The following is a 16701-nucleotide window of genomic DNA, read 5'->3' on the forward strand; positions in this document are numbered from 1 at the left end:
AACTGATGATGTGTATTGTCTTTTAGGGACGTTTCATGACATAATAAAAAATTATAACAGATACATTGACAAATCTGTTTTTAAAAAATCTTAAGATACATCAAGCCCCCCCCCCCCCCCCCCCCCCCCCCACCACCACCTTACTTCGCCCCTATAAATATCGTATAACAATCGTATAACATAACAAGAACTAGAGTTTGTCGAGCTGTCATGATCAGTTTTGTGTAAACATACTTTGTGTAGTCCTCGCGGCGTTGTATATAGTATTTCTTCATCACCTTCAGTTCATGTAAGTTGTTGTCAATCTCCCATGATATAAAATCAACCTTCTTCAACAGTTTCTTTTCGTGAAACTTCAATTTACGGACCATTTTGGTGAAATTTGTCGAAATGTTTACAACACGTGGAAATAATACCGGAAGTATGCGCTCTTACGCCATCTAGCGGAATGGGAAGTTCCCTAATCCGGTCTACTTTTACTTTCACTTTGACTGTTCTCTGGCCAACACGCTGGCGATAGTTTAGGAATACTTGACGTTTATCCCGATTGAAATAATTGTGCTACTTTTCTTTCTTTAGATATGTGAAGCGTTTTTATTCAATCAATTAATAAACATTATCCAATTAAAGTCAATATGTATCGTTCACCTATTGGGTCACAGTTCGTCTACTAGATTCTAGTTCTAGTTGTCTGCCACCAGCACATTAATGACAAAAATGATAATTATTTATATCAGAACTACTGAACAAATAAAAAGGTATCCATATGATTCAGTACAATTGACGTATACATGTATATTATAGATAAAATACAGTACTGAATTCATCTGGTTTTTGGTAACAACAGAGACGTATATCACATATTTATATACGTCTCTGGTAACAACTATCTTCAATCTACAATATTATACTATGAACTACCTACATGGACTCAATAAATTATGATATTCATCTCGCTGGTTCAACCTTTTGTTTGATATTGATCTATTTCTCGCTATAAATTGTAACACTTCAAAACTATATATTTATTATTTTTTGAAATTTGAATCCGCCATGCCTTTCGATAAGACCGTTATAATGCATATATCTCGAGTATATGGTATAATTCCGAATCAGTGTCATTCCAGGGCAGTACAGTACCGTTATACTGTATAAGCCTAACGGTAACATGTTGTACTTGTGATAGCATGTGGTTAAAAAGACCCGTTAGTTTTTTGGAGCAGCGTCATGTCTCCAATTAGCAGAAATATATTACGCCACACCTCCAATAGGCCTGCGAAGTGTGTCGGAAGGAAGACGTGTGCCGAATCTTGTCAGCATCCAAGCGTGACTGTCTTACGCTAGCTCGCGCGAACCTGCACTTCAAACTGTGATTTATGTCAACAAAGTGCAGCTGCCCGTCTACCTCCGCAAAGAGCATTACACGAAATAGTCCCTTGATGATTCAGTGATTTGTACGCTCAGGAAATCGGTAGGATACAAATATGATTGTTATACACCATAGTAACGATATTTTTTGTGTTTTCGCTATTCAAAAGAGTATAAGAAACGATTTATCTGTGAAGGAATTTAAGCAGCGTACCCACGCAAGTGCGGAAGGATAAAGTGGGACGGTGTTATTCATTGAACGGTGACACGAGCGAAAAGTTTTGCATAGAGTGTATTAGGGTCGGAAAGGTTTTAGGGTGAATTCGAATCGGATATGGAATTAACAATAGTGGAATTACCGGGATTTATATACGCTTTTTGACCACAGTGGATTTATTGTGTAATGTTACACATGTGAAGTTTGTGTTTTTTGGAATCTTCAATCCCTGGAGTTATGCAGGGGCACTTGGCATTAGTGCTTTGCATGGTTTTACAGGCCATCGGAGGTAAAACTCGTGTTGTGATCGTCCCATCATTTTAACGTTTGCACCTGTTGACACGATCCCCAAGTCTCGTATCTGTAGCATGTTATACTTGTAGTGTTGGCTGATATTGTTTTAAATATAATTACATATTTCTGCGAACATACAAAAACTTCGCAACCCCAATACACACATCGCATCAAAGTTTAGAAAACTCGCATAACAACACATCACTGCAGCACAGCATGGATAAGACGGCGAAAGACCCTACAGCTTTTTGAGGTTGCCGCGTGTTTTCTTTGTTTGGGTTGCAAAAGACAATATCTTCATGCAAAACATACGTATGCGTTTTGCCTATCTTTCCCACAAAAAATTCTTGGCCCATAACAAGTAATTATTTTGTGTATAAATGGACTAGATCTATACATTGTTTAAGCCATGCATGATGTTTATCAAAGTAGGTCTATACATTTGAAACAAATATACTTGTTACATTGAAAAATTAAATAAATAAATAAAACAAGAGTTCCAAATTGAATTTTATAAAAAAAAAAAAATTTATATTTTTGTTTAAATCTCTTCCATTACAGATAGTTATTAAATTTTGATAACCTTTGCAAGATTTTTTAATCATATATATTTTGAAGCATGTCAAGACTGAAATGTTTATATTTCAGTATTAAGACTTTTTTGTTTTACTCATAAAAGGTATTTTTCTAGATATTTCAACTGAGAACATTAATGCATGGTTCTGGAATTTTGTAAGTGTTTATAGACTAGTAATGTTGGACATGAACATACTCATAATTTGCTAATTGGAAAAATATGTTTCCATGGCAGCCTGAAAACAGTTGTAATATATCAGCCATGCATCTACTAAGCTGATGAATTGACTCCAGAAATTTGGATTCTCCTTTGAAGTGAAATGTATGAGTCAACTTCTAAAATTAAATATTTGGTGTACATTACTGAAATTTTACTCTGCTCATGATCTTGTATACTACTTACGAGAATTGGTTGCTGGTTCACAGAAAAATGATAATTGATCCATTTATTTAATGTCTACTGTATAGAAACATATGTTGAAAATTTAATTAGTTTTTTCAAAAACCAAGAACAATTTATAAACTAAATCACTCTCTTGTATTGACTCAATTTGTGACAATTAGTAATCTGTATTTTTCTAAATGTATGTTTTAAGCATCAAAAACATCAGATACATCTGGAGACCTTAATTACCTGTTTAACTTGTATCATGTAGCTAGGTAGTTATCTGCTTTATCCTTAGTTAGAAATGAAAATTCCATTTATTGTATTGAACATATATATGTATATAACCTTGGTTTAATAATAAGTTGTCAGATATCTTACCATATATATCCATCCAGTTTTTACAAAAGTTAATTGTTATGTTGAAGTCACTTTGTCTTTGGTCAGTTTTAAAGAAATTTAAAATGTTTGTAAAAGTGGGAATTAGAATTAGAGATCTTTTTCAGACAATGATATGTATTTTTCATTAATAAGGATAACGTTAAATAAAATTCTTGAGGTGTTAGTTGTGATCTGTTTACAAGATACTGGAAGTTCATTATCAATAAATATAAGGTAGTAAGCAGTTCAATAACTCACAAAATGAACTGAGTGCTTCACAACAAAGGCAGTTGATTGTACTACAGTGTTGGAGTATGGATAACAATGAGTCGATCATATTTAGTCCAACAACTTACCTACAATAGACTACAATCAATTTGATTTATGAATAAAAATATCATGTTACATGATCTACCCACTTGGAGTCAACTTCTTATAGTTTTACAACAAGGCTTGACTGTTTTCAAGTTTTTAGAGGTCAGAACTACCTGACTGTTATTTGGTATTAACAAGTCTGAAGGGACTAAAGACTCTTGTTTTTGTATATATGCTTGAGTAATGAGCAAAGAATATTTTTATATGCATATATAGAATCGTGAATTGCATATTTATTTTTCAAATAATTGCTGAATTGTGAAATTTGTGTAAGAGGAAGAAAGAAAAATGTTCTCAAATTATTTGATAGAAAGATTAGAATCCAAGGAAATATTAAAATATGTAAAGATTGGTTTAAATATCTCATGGCTGAAAGATCAACATATCAGATGTGTTCATAACATCAAAGATGTCATTTATTTTTATGTATATAGGGAATAAGACTTTTAATCATACGTCGCACAAGGTTCATGTACTTGACAAACTGACAATCTCAGATATATTTTTCAGATCTCTTGTCAGTTTGATAATTTGCAAAATATATAAATTTGTATGTTCAAAGAAACTTTCAATTAAGAGGAAACTACTGACAAATATCAAAATCATTATATGACTGATTTGGCAATTCAGAAACAATTAGCAGAATATTCAATTAAAGAGTGAATCATTATACAGTGTTCGAAAGTAAAGGTGGTCCGATAGTCCGAGGCTATAGAAAACCTGGTCGGTCTATGTAAAATTTCAAAGTGTTGGCCCCATTGGCTATGAAAAGTTTGAGCCCTGACATACATTACAATTCATGAAAACAACATTCCATTATTTTCTGACAACTGATCATATGAAATCAGAGCTTACAATAGAGTTTATTTTACCCATAACAGTGTGTTATTACTGGATGATGCAAGCATATGTGTGACAGTTATGCTACTTTCAACAATGTTTTTAAAAATTGGTCTATCGAAAAATGACTTGGGCTATGGGATTTGAATATTCTGTAGACATATTGTCTAAGGAATTTTCATATGTAATTTCATACACTGATTATAGAAGTAAATTTCATATTTCCCCAGCCTGTATGACATGAACAAAATTGAAGAGATTTCATTCTCTCAGAAAAGTGAAAAATGGTTTGAACAACATGATGTCATTTACATGAATGAGTTGAAATATATAATTGAATCAAACATTCTGATTTCATGTAAAAAGTCAGTAATTTTTGTAGATTTTTTCAAGCGAGTCTACTCTAGGACATTGTTTCCAAATTTTAGTGAGTCCCATAGGAGAGAGGTATGTGTACTCAAAATTAAATTGAGTCCCACTGGAAAAGCGGGAGTCAAGGACTCCAATATATATCCAGAGTCTATAAAGTAACAGCAAATATATTTCCTGTTAAGAATGCTCCTGGCTTTGGGGAGAAAGTTTGACAAAATCGAAAATTGGGTAAAGTAAGAAAGCATGAAGATGTTTGATTGTAGTCATAATTAAGCTTCTATACACACGAGTACATTGCTGAAGCAGTTGTACAACCATTTGAACTCATGACTGACTTTCAACAAGTTGTACATGGAGATGATATGGTACACCATCATGAATTTTTGGCAAATTCAATGTTGTATTAATATTTTGGGAAGTTTAATGCTTGGATTTGGAAAAGAAATAGAGCTTCCAAGTTTGTCATTAGGAATGTGGCCCATATTTGGCCCCAAATCCTAGGAATGTGGCCCATATTTGGCCCCAAATCCTGCAAAAAAAGTCCTGGAGATTGTGCAAAAACTTGTATGCGTTTGGACTGTTTTTATTTGGAGAATCATTAACATGTTGTTTGACCTGCACACCTACATATAACTGTAATTACATGGACAGTTTGCTTGACAACTAAAGATTTTATACTTTGACTTGAATTTCAAATGTTTTTACGTCTCTGCCATGAAATAGTGTTACCCATCTGTCCTGTCCTGTCCTGATGCAATGTAACTAGCTAATCTAAGGAACTGCTGAGGTTTCGGGGTATCCAGTGGCAGCGGAGGCATTTATTTCTTAGGCCTAGAAAAAAAAATGTTGTGTTTCCCCTTTCCCGACCGACCCTAATTTTAGGCCACCGACCCTAATTTTTTTTTGTTTGAAATACTGAAAATCCGGAAATTTTCGTAAATTTAGCCCGTTTTCCGTTTTATTATTATACACACCCAAGTCTTATAAACGCTTGTATATGACGGGCACTGGTTTTAAAGCGTATTGATGACCTCGATGTTCAAAAAACATGGCGGCTTTTTGCACGCCGTCGTCTGTTTTGGCACTGACGATAAAAAAATGTAAACACATGGACGAAAAGCGAATTATGACATCACTGCCGCATACAACGCTATGTGGAGATATATTTTATAGATATCACGAAAAAATTGTAAAAGGTGATTGTGTCATATTGGGGAGGGAGGTTGGACAGTCGACTACCTTTGAGGTTGGACCTGGGCTGTCTGTTGGCGACGGTCTTCATGGCAAAGCATTGGTTAGAATGACCCTCACCTGCGCTAATCCCATCGAAGTACCATTTTACAGTGCATCTCTTGGACGACTCGATTTGTGCTACTATTGTGGTGGTTGTGATGGGGAGGTTGATCAGGAATTAAAGAAACAATATAAAACTGTTCTGCCCGTGTGTCTAGAATGTCTCGAACATGAACAGCCTCAATGTTATCGTCCATACGGAAAAAAATCGAAGAGTGGAAACTCTCAATAAACTGCGTTTATAATGACATGGTTTTACTGTTCTGACTATTAATATGATGGTCCTATTTGAGATTATCTGAAAAGAGATAACAAACACTGCAAATAAAGTTTGATATACTTTTAATATCATTTTCATCTCCCAATACATTGCATTTCAAAATGAAGTTAGGTAGAAGAATGATCAAACACTGAAATATAATGATATTGAAATGATATATACAGCATATATAAATATTCAAATATGAACATTTGATTATTTATTTAAAAAAAAAAAGATAAAAAAAAAAAAAAAAAATCCCTACCTACCTACCCTAATTTTTTGAGAGACGAAAGGGGAAACACAACATTTTTTTTCCTTGGCCTTACAGACATTTTCTAGTTTAATGGAATTATACAAGTGAAGTATGGGTTATCAATAGTCTATGTTAGTATGTATTTGTGTCAACTTCACGGTACCTACGTATACATATATAGCAAAGAACCTTTTTACATGACTTCCAATATCGTAGTTGTCATATTTTGTACAATTTTACATTTATGCCACACATCAGATCAGTATATCTAATGCTTTATTTCTCTGTCTTATGAATTCTTCTAGCTATATATAGATACTCATGGAAAGAAATGTAGGTCAGTGTGTCACATATCTGGGTCATTCCCCATCTTCGACCACATTTGATTTGTATCCCTTGTATGACATAATTCAGTCTTGGTGAGCTTGGTGAACCCCAGCATAGCTCTGTAGAATTGCTCTGAGTCATTCCATTGCTGGGATATGGTAAAGACAATGCATGCAATGTAAAATACAATGCACTGGATGCAATGTGAGGTAGAGTCATTGGGGGATAAAGCCGCGTCCTGACCAGCATATCAATATCGGGTCACACTAGGCGCACATTTGTAATGGTTTAGGGGTAGCAGATCCTCATCTTGACTTCCTGTATCGCTGCCAGTCCTAACATATTGGGTTGTATGGGGCGCGCGTTAACTTCGATAGGACACTCACATGCATTACATTGTGTCATTCTTATTTCTAGTGCAGTATCACTGTTTTATAATGAAATTTTTCCACTTTTTATTCATTTTTTTAATTGTTTCAATTTTTTCTTTTTTTTTCACAATTCTTCATCTTTATTGTGACAGATCGCTTTCAGTGTTATTGACTTTCCATTTGATGTTGTCTGAACGTTTGAGCTGCGACACGTTTACGAGACATTCATCATTGAGCTATAACATTTAATTGTGGATGCAGAGATCCCAGTGCCCAACCAACACCTATAGAGAAGTTCTGTTCCTGTTTTCATCTAATTTTATAGAAGTAACACATTGATTTATTAATAGTTAGCTTTTCATGGCTTGTTTAGGCTTTGATCTTGATGGGAGTTTGGACATCGTCTTAAAAAGTGCAATTTACAAAGAACGCTGTATGTTAATTATGAAATTATTAGATTACATATAAATGTCTCGAAGATGTCTCAAATGTACTATTGCTCATTTGAAATATCTGACTGGTATTATTGTTAGGTCTAGATCTCAAAGCGTGTAAGGTTTTAACCAGACGTTACGGTACCCAAGAGACATGGACCAACAACCATTGGATTACAGACTAAAGCACTTCATAGTTAATGTCTGGCTTTCATACCAAAATTTAAAAAAATTTAGTTTCATTGTGTATCATTACGGTGGGCGAGTGGTTAAGTATTTATAGCTAGCTCTGGCCTCCACCTCTGGGATGTGAGTTCGAAACCCACGATGGGCAGTTGCCTGGGACTGTGGGCTGGTGATTTTTCTCTGGACAACTCCGGCTTTCCTACACCCCCACACCAGGCACATCCTTAAATGACCCTGGTTAATGGGACGTTAAACATAACAAATTTAACCAAACCAAAAGTGTATCATTATAAGTGCAAGGCAACCTATCTATATTATGATAAATTAAAACTTTTTTTCATATACCGTATCAGGGCTTTTTCTTACTGATTTGGGAAAGGGCCTTTTTGCCTCATTTTGGGAAGAAAATTGGTTAATTGGGAAAGATTTTTTCAGGAGTAAACTGCAAATTTTGGGAATCTTGCTTAAATATGAAATAATTTCAATTGGGAATGGGGCCCATTTACGGCCCCAAAACACCCTCAGAAAAAGCCCTGCGTATGCATCTCGGTATGTTGAAATAACGATATAAAAACAATCCCAGTATGTGATAATAGCATATATATATTGCAGAGGTTCTCAATAAACATAAATTATAAATTACACAAATTTATGAATTCACCCATATGCATGTTGAAAAAAACAAATGTATCATAAAATCCAAGGCCTACTGCTTGATTTTATTCCAATGATGAGTTCCTGTGTGTTGAACTTATATATATATTAATCCAGATGTATAATTCTGTGTCAAAACCATAGATAATTAGTTACACACGTTTTTACTTCTTCCTAAACAAGCACTACAGTGACATACGGTACATACTTTTTCCTAAACAAGCACTGCAGTGACATAGTTATCTGCCTTGGCTGTTATCTACCTTGGTAGAAACCATTCAAAATGCACGAATAGACTGTAGTAGTATAGTTCGAGTGTCCTCGATTCATTTATTTCACTCTGTGTTCAACATTTGAATTTGAATGATAACCGAGACATATTATCTTCATGCAATCGGGTAAGTGATTTGTCAAATGAACGTCTTCAGGGCTAGGTGATGCATATGCAGGACATGTACATAGGTTTTGCTTCAAGTCAAGTGCCTTTTGTCAGGTGTGCTTTTTGCAAGCAAGATAGCTATATATATATAATTAATTTGACTAAAATGTCTGCACTTCCTTAAATGTCACAACTGAAAGATCTAATACCAGAGAGGACATCACAGAAATATTCAGAAAACTGGATAGCTTGATATTAACTAACACTGTCAGCTTTATTGATTCATTCTATCACAAAATGTTAATTATCAAACCAGTGTGATTCAAACTGATTTTAAACTTTAAAAATCAAAATGTATCAATTGGTAAAGTTTAAGAGCATTGGCCTGGCATGTATCAATATTGGTGAAGTTTAAGAGCATTGGCCCGGCATGTATCATTATTGGTGAAGTTTAGAAACAAAGTAGAAAATGCTCTGATAAAATCAGTTTGCTGGTTATAAGTTCAGACACAAAATCAGTTTTCTGCGTTCAGAGACAAAATATCTTGGTTAAATATGAAAAGTTAGGTCACAGAACATCTTTAATCAACAGGTAAAGCAGCAATTCAGGTAAAAATTGTTAAGTTTGTGTGTGAGGAAAACATTTTCTGAGTGGTGTTCTTTGGGATGGCCATGGTAATTTTATTTGTTAAAACAGAGAAATATCTCAACTGTGTTTTAATTTATCTAATGCATCACAAGTATGATCATGATTGGATAAAAAGTTTAGCCACAGAAAAGGGGAGGGTGCTATATGCCATCAGTGGGGATATACAATGTAGACTGGGTGTCAAATGTTGTCATTCTGTTTTTAAAGGATGTATTATAAGAACTGAAATATTTTGCCACAACAAGGCAAAGGCAGGCAAGGTATTATATTGAAAAGCTTCTATCTGCATTTTGAATACTGTACAATGGCCAGTGTCTTTCAGAAGTGTATCATATGCTTCATTTGACATTTCATTGCAGATTTGATGTAATAAAGATATACAACAGTACATTTTGTAAGAGTGGTTATGATTAGTATAAGTCGATTGTGTTACTCATCCTAAGCTGATAAGTCAATGTCCAGAGCACACAAAACTAGATGCCTCTCATTAACTGTGCCAGTATCATATAATTACCCCATAGTTTTACACTGAAACAGGTTTTGTGTACGTCAACATGTACACATGTAGTGTTATATTAAAGAATCCAGCTCCACAGGTGATGGGGCTAATTTAGAGATACCAGCTTCACTCTACCAGTCTCCAGTCGTTATGTATGGCATAGTAATCCCTAAAATTATCATGGCTACATTTCTATGTTAAATTATAAACAAGCCTGTTGATGATTTGTTGTTCGCCTGGGCTTCTTGTAGACTTTCCCACGCTTCCTGAAAATGGCTGTACATTATGCCATGGTAAACGAGACTTTTGTATTTTGTTTGTGAGGAAGAGCGGGGGAGGTCTTAAAGTTATAAGCAGTGACTTACAGAACTTTTATACTTTCAAACTTGGTAAACTTGTATGAGGCTTTCCGAAATAGTTGAGTAAAATTTTTGTAATTGTCACAAATTTGATTTGACATAATACAGATTTTTTTTTCGTTATTTTTAAGTGTCGTAGTTGTATTCAACAAAAAGCTCATGATCATGCCTAGTAATAACTGATAAGCCATGTCTGGTAATAAGCCCATCCATACTTATTGCATTTCGGTAGAATACTAATTTTGAATGCTAACAAATGCTAATTCTTCATTCTAGAAATCAAATAGGCCCACCCCTACCAAGTGTCAAAGTTTGTGTTGGCCCTCTGAGCTTATAATTACAAGATAATTATGGTAGTCCTTGAAAGTGGCAGGGCCCAAAAATTGGGAAAAGACGAATTGTGGTACAATGATGTATAATGTAGGTGCTAATAAGTGATTTTACGTGTAAATTCCAATACAAATAACTCATACAACATCTACACTATAAATACAAAGATGTAAAACAAAAATATCAGTACTTGCACTCATACTCCAACTCCCATATGATTGTTTTTGTCACTTTGTCAGTCTGCATGCAGTCCTTTATATTGTCCAAGGCATATCTTTCACATACAAATGCTAAATTGTGCATAAATACCTCTTGGAATGACAATATATAAATGTTGTTCACATCACTCTTCTGAAGGCCCTCGATCCTCTTTTTACGGAATCATTGCCCTTGGTTGCTCCCCCTTCATAACAGTATCCCAGTCATATCACCAGCAATTGTAAGATTTTACATGCGATTGAAGTACCTGTTGGCTTCTAAAATATAAAGGTACAATTTCAGGGCTTTATCTGAGGGCTTTTTGGGGCAGTTAATCGGCCCCATTCCCAATTGAAACTATTTCATATTTAAGTCAAATTCCCAAAATTTGCTGTTTACTCCTGAAAAAATCTTTCCCAATTCATCAATTTTCTTCCCAAAATGAGACAAAAAGGCCCCTTCCCAAGCCAGTGAGAAAAAGCCCTGAATTTCATTGAATCATGAATTCCATCCTTATGGAATTTTAAGTACTGATGAATTCTGATGAAGTTGAGTCTGAACTTCTGTTATGTGATTGTGATTTTAACTTCTTGATCTTACTTTCCACAGCATTTCCGTCATGTGACCCCGACCCCTGTTGGAATGGTGCAGTATGTACCACAATCTACTATGGACAGTCCTTATGCAGGTAAGTAACCCACACAACTGTCAACAAATCACCACTAGTCGTTTGTCCTTATTTTTTTATTAGAGCTGTAGTAAACATGATGTTATAGAGGTATCCATGGTTTAAATAGAGATCTGTTTGGTGCAAGTACACCAATTCATAGAATTTTCCAACAAAATGTGTCTTTTCCTTATAAGGTCTTTACATGAATCATGTTGATATACATTAAAGGCCAATTCAACTGGCTTCATGCATTGCTATCTGCCTAGGTCAACTCCTATAGAAGATCCTTTACTTTATGAATATCTACTAGTTTGGTAATTAATTGTTGTCCATTAATTGTGAAAACTCTTGTCATCATTGTGAAAACTCATGTCGGTCAGTGGGAAAACTCTTTGTCGGTCAGTGGGAAAACTCTCGTCAGTCAGTGGGAAAACTCATGTCAGTCAGTGGGAAAACTCTTTGTCGGTCAGTGGGAAAACTCATGTCAGTCAGTGGGAAAACTCTCGTCAGTCAGTGGGAAAACTCTCGTCAGTCAGTGGGAAAACTCTTTGTCGGTCAGTGGGAAAACTCTTTGTCGGTCAGTGGGAAAACTCTCGTCAGTCAGTGGGAAAACTCATGTCAGTCAGTGGGAAAACTCATGTCAGTCAGTGGGAAAACTCTTTGTCGGTCAGTGGGAAAACTCATGTCAGTCAGTGGGAAAACTCTTTGTCGGTCAGTGGGAAAACTCTCGTCAGTCAGTGGGAAAACTCATGTCAGTCAGTGGGAAAACTCATGTCAGTCAGTGGGAAAACTCTCTGTCGGTCAGTGTGAAAACTCATGTCAGTCAGTGGGAAAACTCTCTGTCAGTCAGTGGGAAAACTCTCTGTCGGTCAGTGGGAAAACTCATGTCAGTCAGTGGGAAAACTCATGTCAGTCAGTGGGAAAACTCACCTCAGTCAGTGGGAAAACTCATGTCAGTCAGTGGGAAAACTCTCGTCAGTCAGTGGGAAAACTCTTTGTCGGTCAGTGGGAAAACTCTCGTCAGTCAGTGGGAAAACTCATGTCAGTCAGTGGGAAAACTCTCGTCAGTCAGTGGGAAAACTCATGTCAGTCAGTGGGAAAACTCGTCAGTCATTGGGAAAACTCTCGTCAGTCAGTGGGAAAACTCTCGTCAGTCAGTGGGAAAACTCTCGTCAGTCAGTGGGAAAACTCTCGTCAGTCAGTGGAAAAACTCATGTCAGTCAGTGGGAAAACTCTTTGTCGGTCAGTGGGAAAACTCTCGTCAGTCAGTGGGAAAACTCTCGTCAGTCAGTGGGAAAACTCATGTCAGTCAGTGGGAAAACTCTTTGTCGGTCAGTGGGAAAACTCTCGTCAGTCAGTGGGAAAACTCTCGTCAGTCAGTGGGAAAACTCTTTGTCTGTCAGTGGGAAAACTCTTTGTCTGTCAGTGGGAAAACTCATGTCAGTCAGTGGGAAAACTCATGTCAGTCAGTGGGAAAACTCTTTGTCTGTCAGTGGGAAAACTCTCGTCAGTCAGTGGGAAAACTCTTTGTCAGTGGGGAAAACTCTTTATCAGTCAGTCGGAAAACACTTGTCAGTCAGTGGGAAAACTCTTTGTCTGTCAGTGGGAAAACTCTTTGTCAGTGGGGAAAACTCTTTATCAGTCAGTCGGAAAACACTTGTCAGTCAGTGGGAAAACTCTTTGTCGGTCAGTGGGAAAACTCTCGTCAGTCATTGGGAAAACTCTTTGTCGGTCAGTGGGAAAACTCTCGTCAGTCAGTGGGAAAACTCTTTGTCGGTCAGTGGGAAAACTCTCGTCAGTCATTGTGAAAACTCATGTCAGTCATTGGGAAAACTCTCGTCAGTCATTGGGAAAACTCTCGTCAGTCATTGGGAAAACTCTTGTCAGTCATTTGGAAAACTTGGTTGGTCATTAGGAAATCTCTGTCGGTCATTGGGAAAAATCTTATCCATCATTGGGGAAACACTTGTCCATCATTGGGAAAACACCTTTTAGGTCAGAGTTTTTGTGGGTAGCTAAAGATTAAACTTAACTTCAAATTTAGTATAATTTAGGAAGATGCAGGTATTAGGAAAGTTTTAGTGACCGTAGTTAACAGAAAATAAAATGTGGCCTGTGTAGTAAACATTATTTCTAATCTGTCCTGGATGGTGCACTTCTGACAAGTCCTGTAGGCAGTTTCCTTTATGTATATGGCCATATGGAACTGATTATAAAACAATTAAGTAAAAAAAATATAATGTATTATCACTAACGCAGCTGTGAAGATCATGAAATTTGACTGGAAGCACCTTGATTGTTTCGAGTTGATAAAATGGAGTCCTGGACCATAATGATAAACAGAGATAAAAAAAAAAGTCATTTAAAGTAAAGTTTTATTTTAGGTCAGACTTATTACCCACTTGTAAGGAGAAGTCTGTCTGTTTAACGTTGTGTAATGCTTTTGTTCAGAGGGATTTTGGAAAGCACAATATATGTTATCCTGTAAGAAATAAGTCTACACATTTAAACAAATAATATTAACTTTATCTAATCTTTGTTTAGAGTAATTTAAATCTCCTCGTTCAAGTTAAGAGTCTGGTTGTATTTTGTTATTGGGAAGTTACGTCTTTGTTGTATAATCACAATATCTCGTGTCAGGCAAGCTACAATTCGGTAGATTTCAGATCTAGACTTGCTATAATAAAAAATGGCAGAAAGACACTAAACATCACAATTACGCAAACCGTTTATGTGGCATGGTTGATCATGCAAAGCTTGATAAATAATCACCGATTTTTGAATTATTTATTTAAATAGTGTAGTCGTAAATAATCTTAAATAGAAGTAGCCCTACAGCCATACATGTAACCTGCATGCAAGTCATTGTTGTCCGTGCCGACGTCATGATATCTGCAATCTTAAGATAGCCTTGATTTCCGATACGAATCAGATCTAGAACAGACAATGTTTATAGTAAGATATTTATAGTGACATTTGTTTGTAATAATTGTGGTGCATTATATATCAATTCCCAGTTGTAAAGTGGTTCATACTCTTGACATAATCGGCTGATTGAGGTATATCAGTCCTATTTTGTCTGAGTATGCATTTGTAAGAATTCAATTTAGTGACACGATTTACAAATCCTGGAGTCAAATGTATTTAAAGTCGTACTGTTGTATTGTAATCCTACATACCATGCTCAAAGCCAAATACACAATATTTAACAAGTACATGTACACTATTCATAAAATCTTAAATTAAAAGCAATATGTTGAAAGTTATTGTATGTAAAAGCTAAAATCTCAAAATGAATTCAGAGATTTAATAAAAAGATTTTAAAATTGTACATTGAATTTTAAGTAGTTCTAGAGGAATAAAGTAACATCAGTGTAATTATCTATACAGCTTGCTAATGTTGTTTTTTTTAATTTCAAAAACTGCATAAATAAATGTCTATTTGTATTGGTATAGTTTCGCTGGAATATTGTCTTCAAATAAAATATGACTATTGTGCATGTGTCAATAACTTTTAAATTCAATAGTTTTACATAACCTGGACATCATCACTGTACACAACCTACATGTAATCTAACATACACAAATTTGACCCGTGGATGTCAATTACAGGTTGTGATTAGCTTTAATAAATTATAGATTTTTATTACTGTGTGCTGGAGTATTCAGCTACCATGCATTTCAAGTTAAAAAAAAAAAAAAAACATTTTTGTTTTGAAAAGGAAACGTAAAAGCTAAAACTATACACTAATATGCACTGATTGATGTGCAATCTTTTCAGTTACATTTTGTCTATATCTCTTTAATTCAATTAAATTGAAGATATTGATAGATGTTTTCATCTGTTAAATGAATGCCATTGGTCTAGACCAACACACCTGTACAGGTTTTAAGTAGCCCAGTTAGGTAGTTTTCTGAAATTCTTTAAATTCTGCTTTAAAACACGGCCCCATTAGACCTAAAGTGAGACATGTGCTGGCAGTAGATTTGTCTTGCCACTTGTGGCTCTACAACCAGCTGTACCTAGTGGGGTATGCTGTACAGTACATATGTGTGACCAGTCCTGACCCGTGACCCGACAGACAGGTGTTAGATAGGGCCCTATACAATGATACCATCTGTCGGTCTACTATTGTGTAGTTAGTAGCTATAGGGATCTGTGTACAGGTATTGTGGGTGGAAATGCCATGACACGAATAGGGGTTGCCACTTCAACCGACACACATCACGACACACATCACGACACACATCACGTGACTTATTATCCATCTCTATTCCTTTGTATTGTCGCCAGATTGAATTTCACTCCTCACTGGAAGATTAGCACGTTGAATGTGTGTTCATGAGTTTGAAATAAAAAAGGAATCTTAAATCTGAATGTAATCTCTATTTTTTTGCTTGAAAATAGATTTTATCTTAATATGTGATATTTTCATTAAGGATTTATGAAGATTTAAAAAAAAACATTGTATAAAAAGAATAAATCACAGTATTTTTTTCTTTGAAGACAAAATCTAAATACAGTGCATTCCACTTAATCGGGTAACGCTTAATCGGGTATTTCGTTTAATTGGGTAAAATTTCAAAAACCAAAACCATTTTCTCTTAAATCATGTTAAAAAAATTCGTTTAATTGGGTTGGAAAAGTCGTATTTTTCGGTTATTCGAATAGAACAATCGGGACAAAAAATAGAAATGCTCCGATTTTCACGAAAGTCATCGCGTATTTCTTTAAGTTTTAGACATTTATCAACAAATAGTGTAATTTTGATGGTTCAAATGTCAAAAAACAGTTAAATATTACCTTAAACGGTAATGTTATGTCGGGGTTTTGTCATGTTCAGAACTGTGTTGTTGTTGATTCTGCCTCGTGTGGTTTTTCCCCAACAGGAAGTCGACTAAGAATTGTGGGTAAAATTAAATGTTATTTTTAGAGTCAGCAGCAGGCAAAACGTAATGGGGTTTTAAAAGCATAATTAATGGACTAGACAATTAAACTTTTACGTCTGGGATGTAAAATCTTCGAAGC

At 35.4% G+C, this 16701-nt stretch overlaps 2 protein-coding genes across 3 annotated transcripts in view; one reads left to right on the forward strand and one right to left on the reverse strand.

The window, feature by feature from the left end:
* LOC117316920 (U3 small nucleolar ribonucleoprotein protein IMP3-like) overlaps positions 1–1029 on the reverse strand; it is a 73345-nt gene extending 72316 nt beyond the window's left edge. Inside the window, exon 1 of the mRNA XM_033871697.1 lies at positions 235–1029. Within this exon, the coding sequence (XP_033727588.1) occupies positions 235–371 (137 nt within the window). The 5' untranslated portion in view covers positions 372–1029. The remainder of the gene's footprint in view (positions 1–234) is intronic.
* A 627-nt stretch (positions 1030–1656) lies between these two features.
* LOC117316926 (neurogenic locus notch homolog protein 1-like) overlaps positions 1657–16701 on the forward strand; it is a 93684-nt gene continuing 78639 nt past the window's right edge. For both annotated transcript variants that reach the window (XM_033871705.1, XM_033871712.1), the window contains exons 1-2: positions 1657–1874; positions 11612–11690. In XM_033871705.1, the coding sequence (XP_033727596.1) occupies positions 1823–1874; positions 11612–11690 (131 nt within the window). In that variant the 5' untranslated portion in view covers positions 1657–1822. The remainder of the gene's footprint in view (positions 1875–11611; positions 11691–16701) is intronic.

This window comes from Pecten maximus, chromosome 2 (genome assembly GCF_902652985.1).
Source record: "Pecten maximus chromosome 2, xPecMax1.1, whole genome shotgun sequence".
Lineage (NCBI taxonomy): Eukaryota > Metazoa > Mollusca > Bivalvia > Pectinida > Pectinidae > Pecten > Pecten maximus.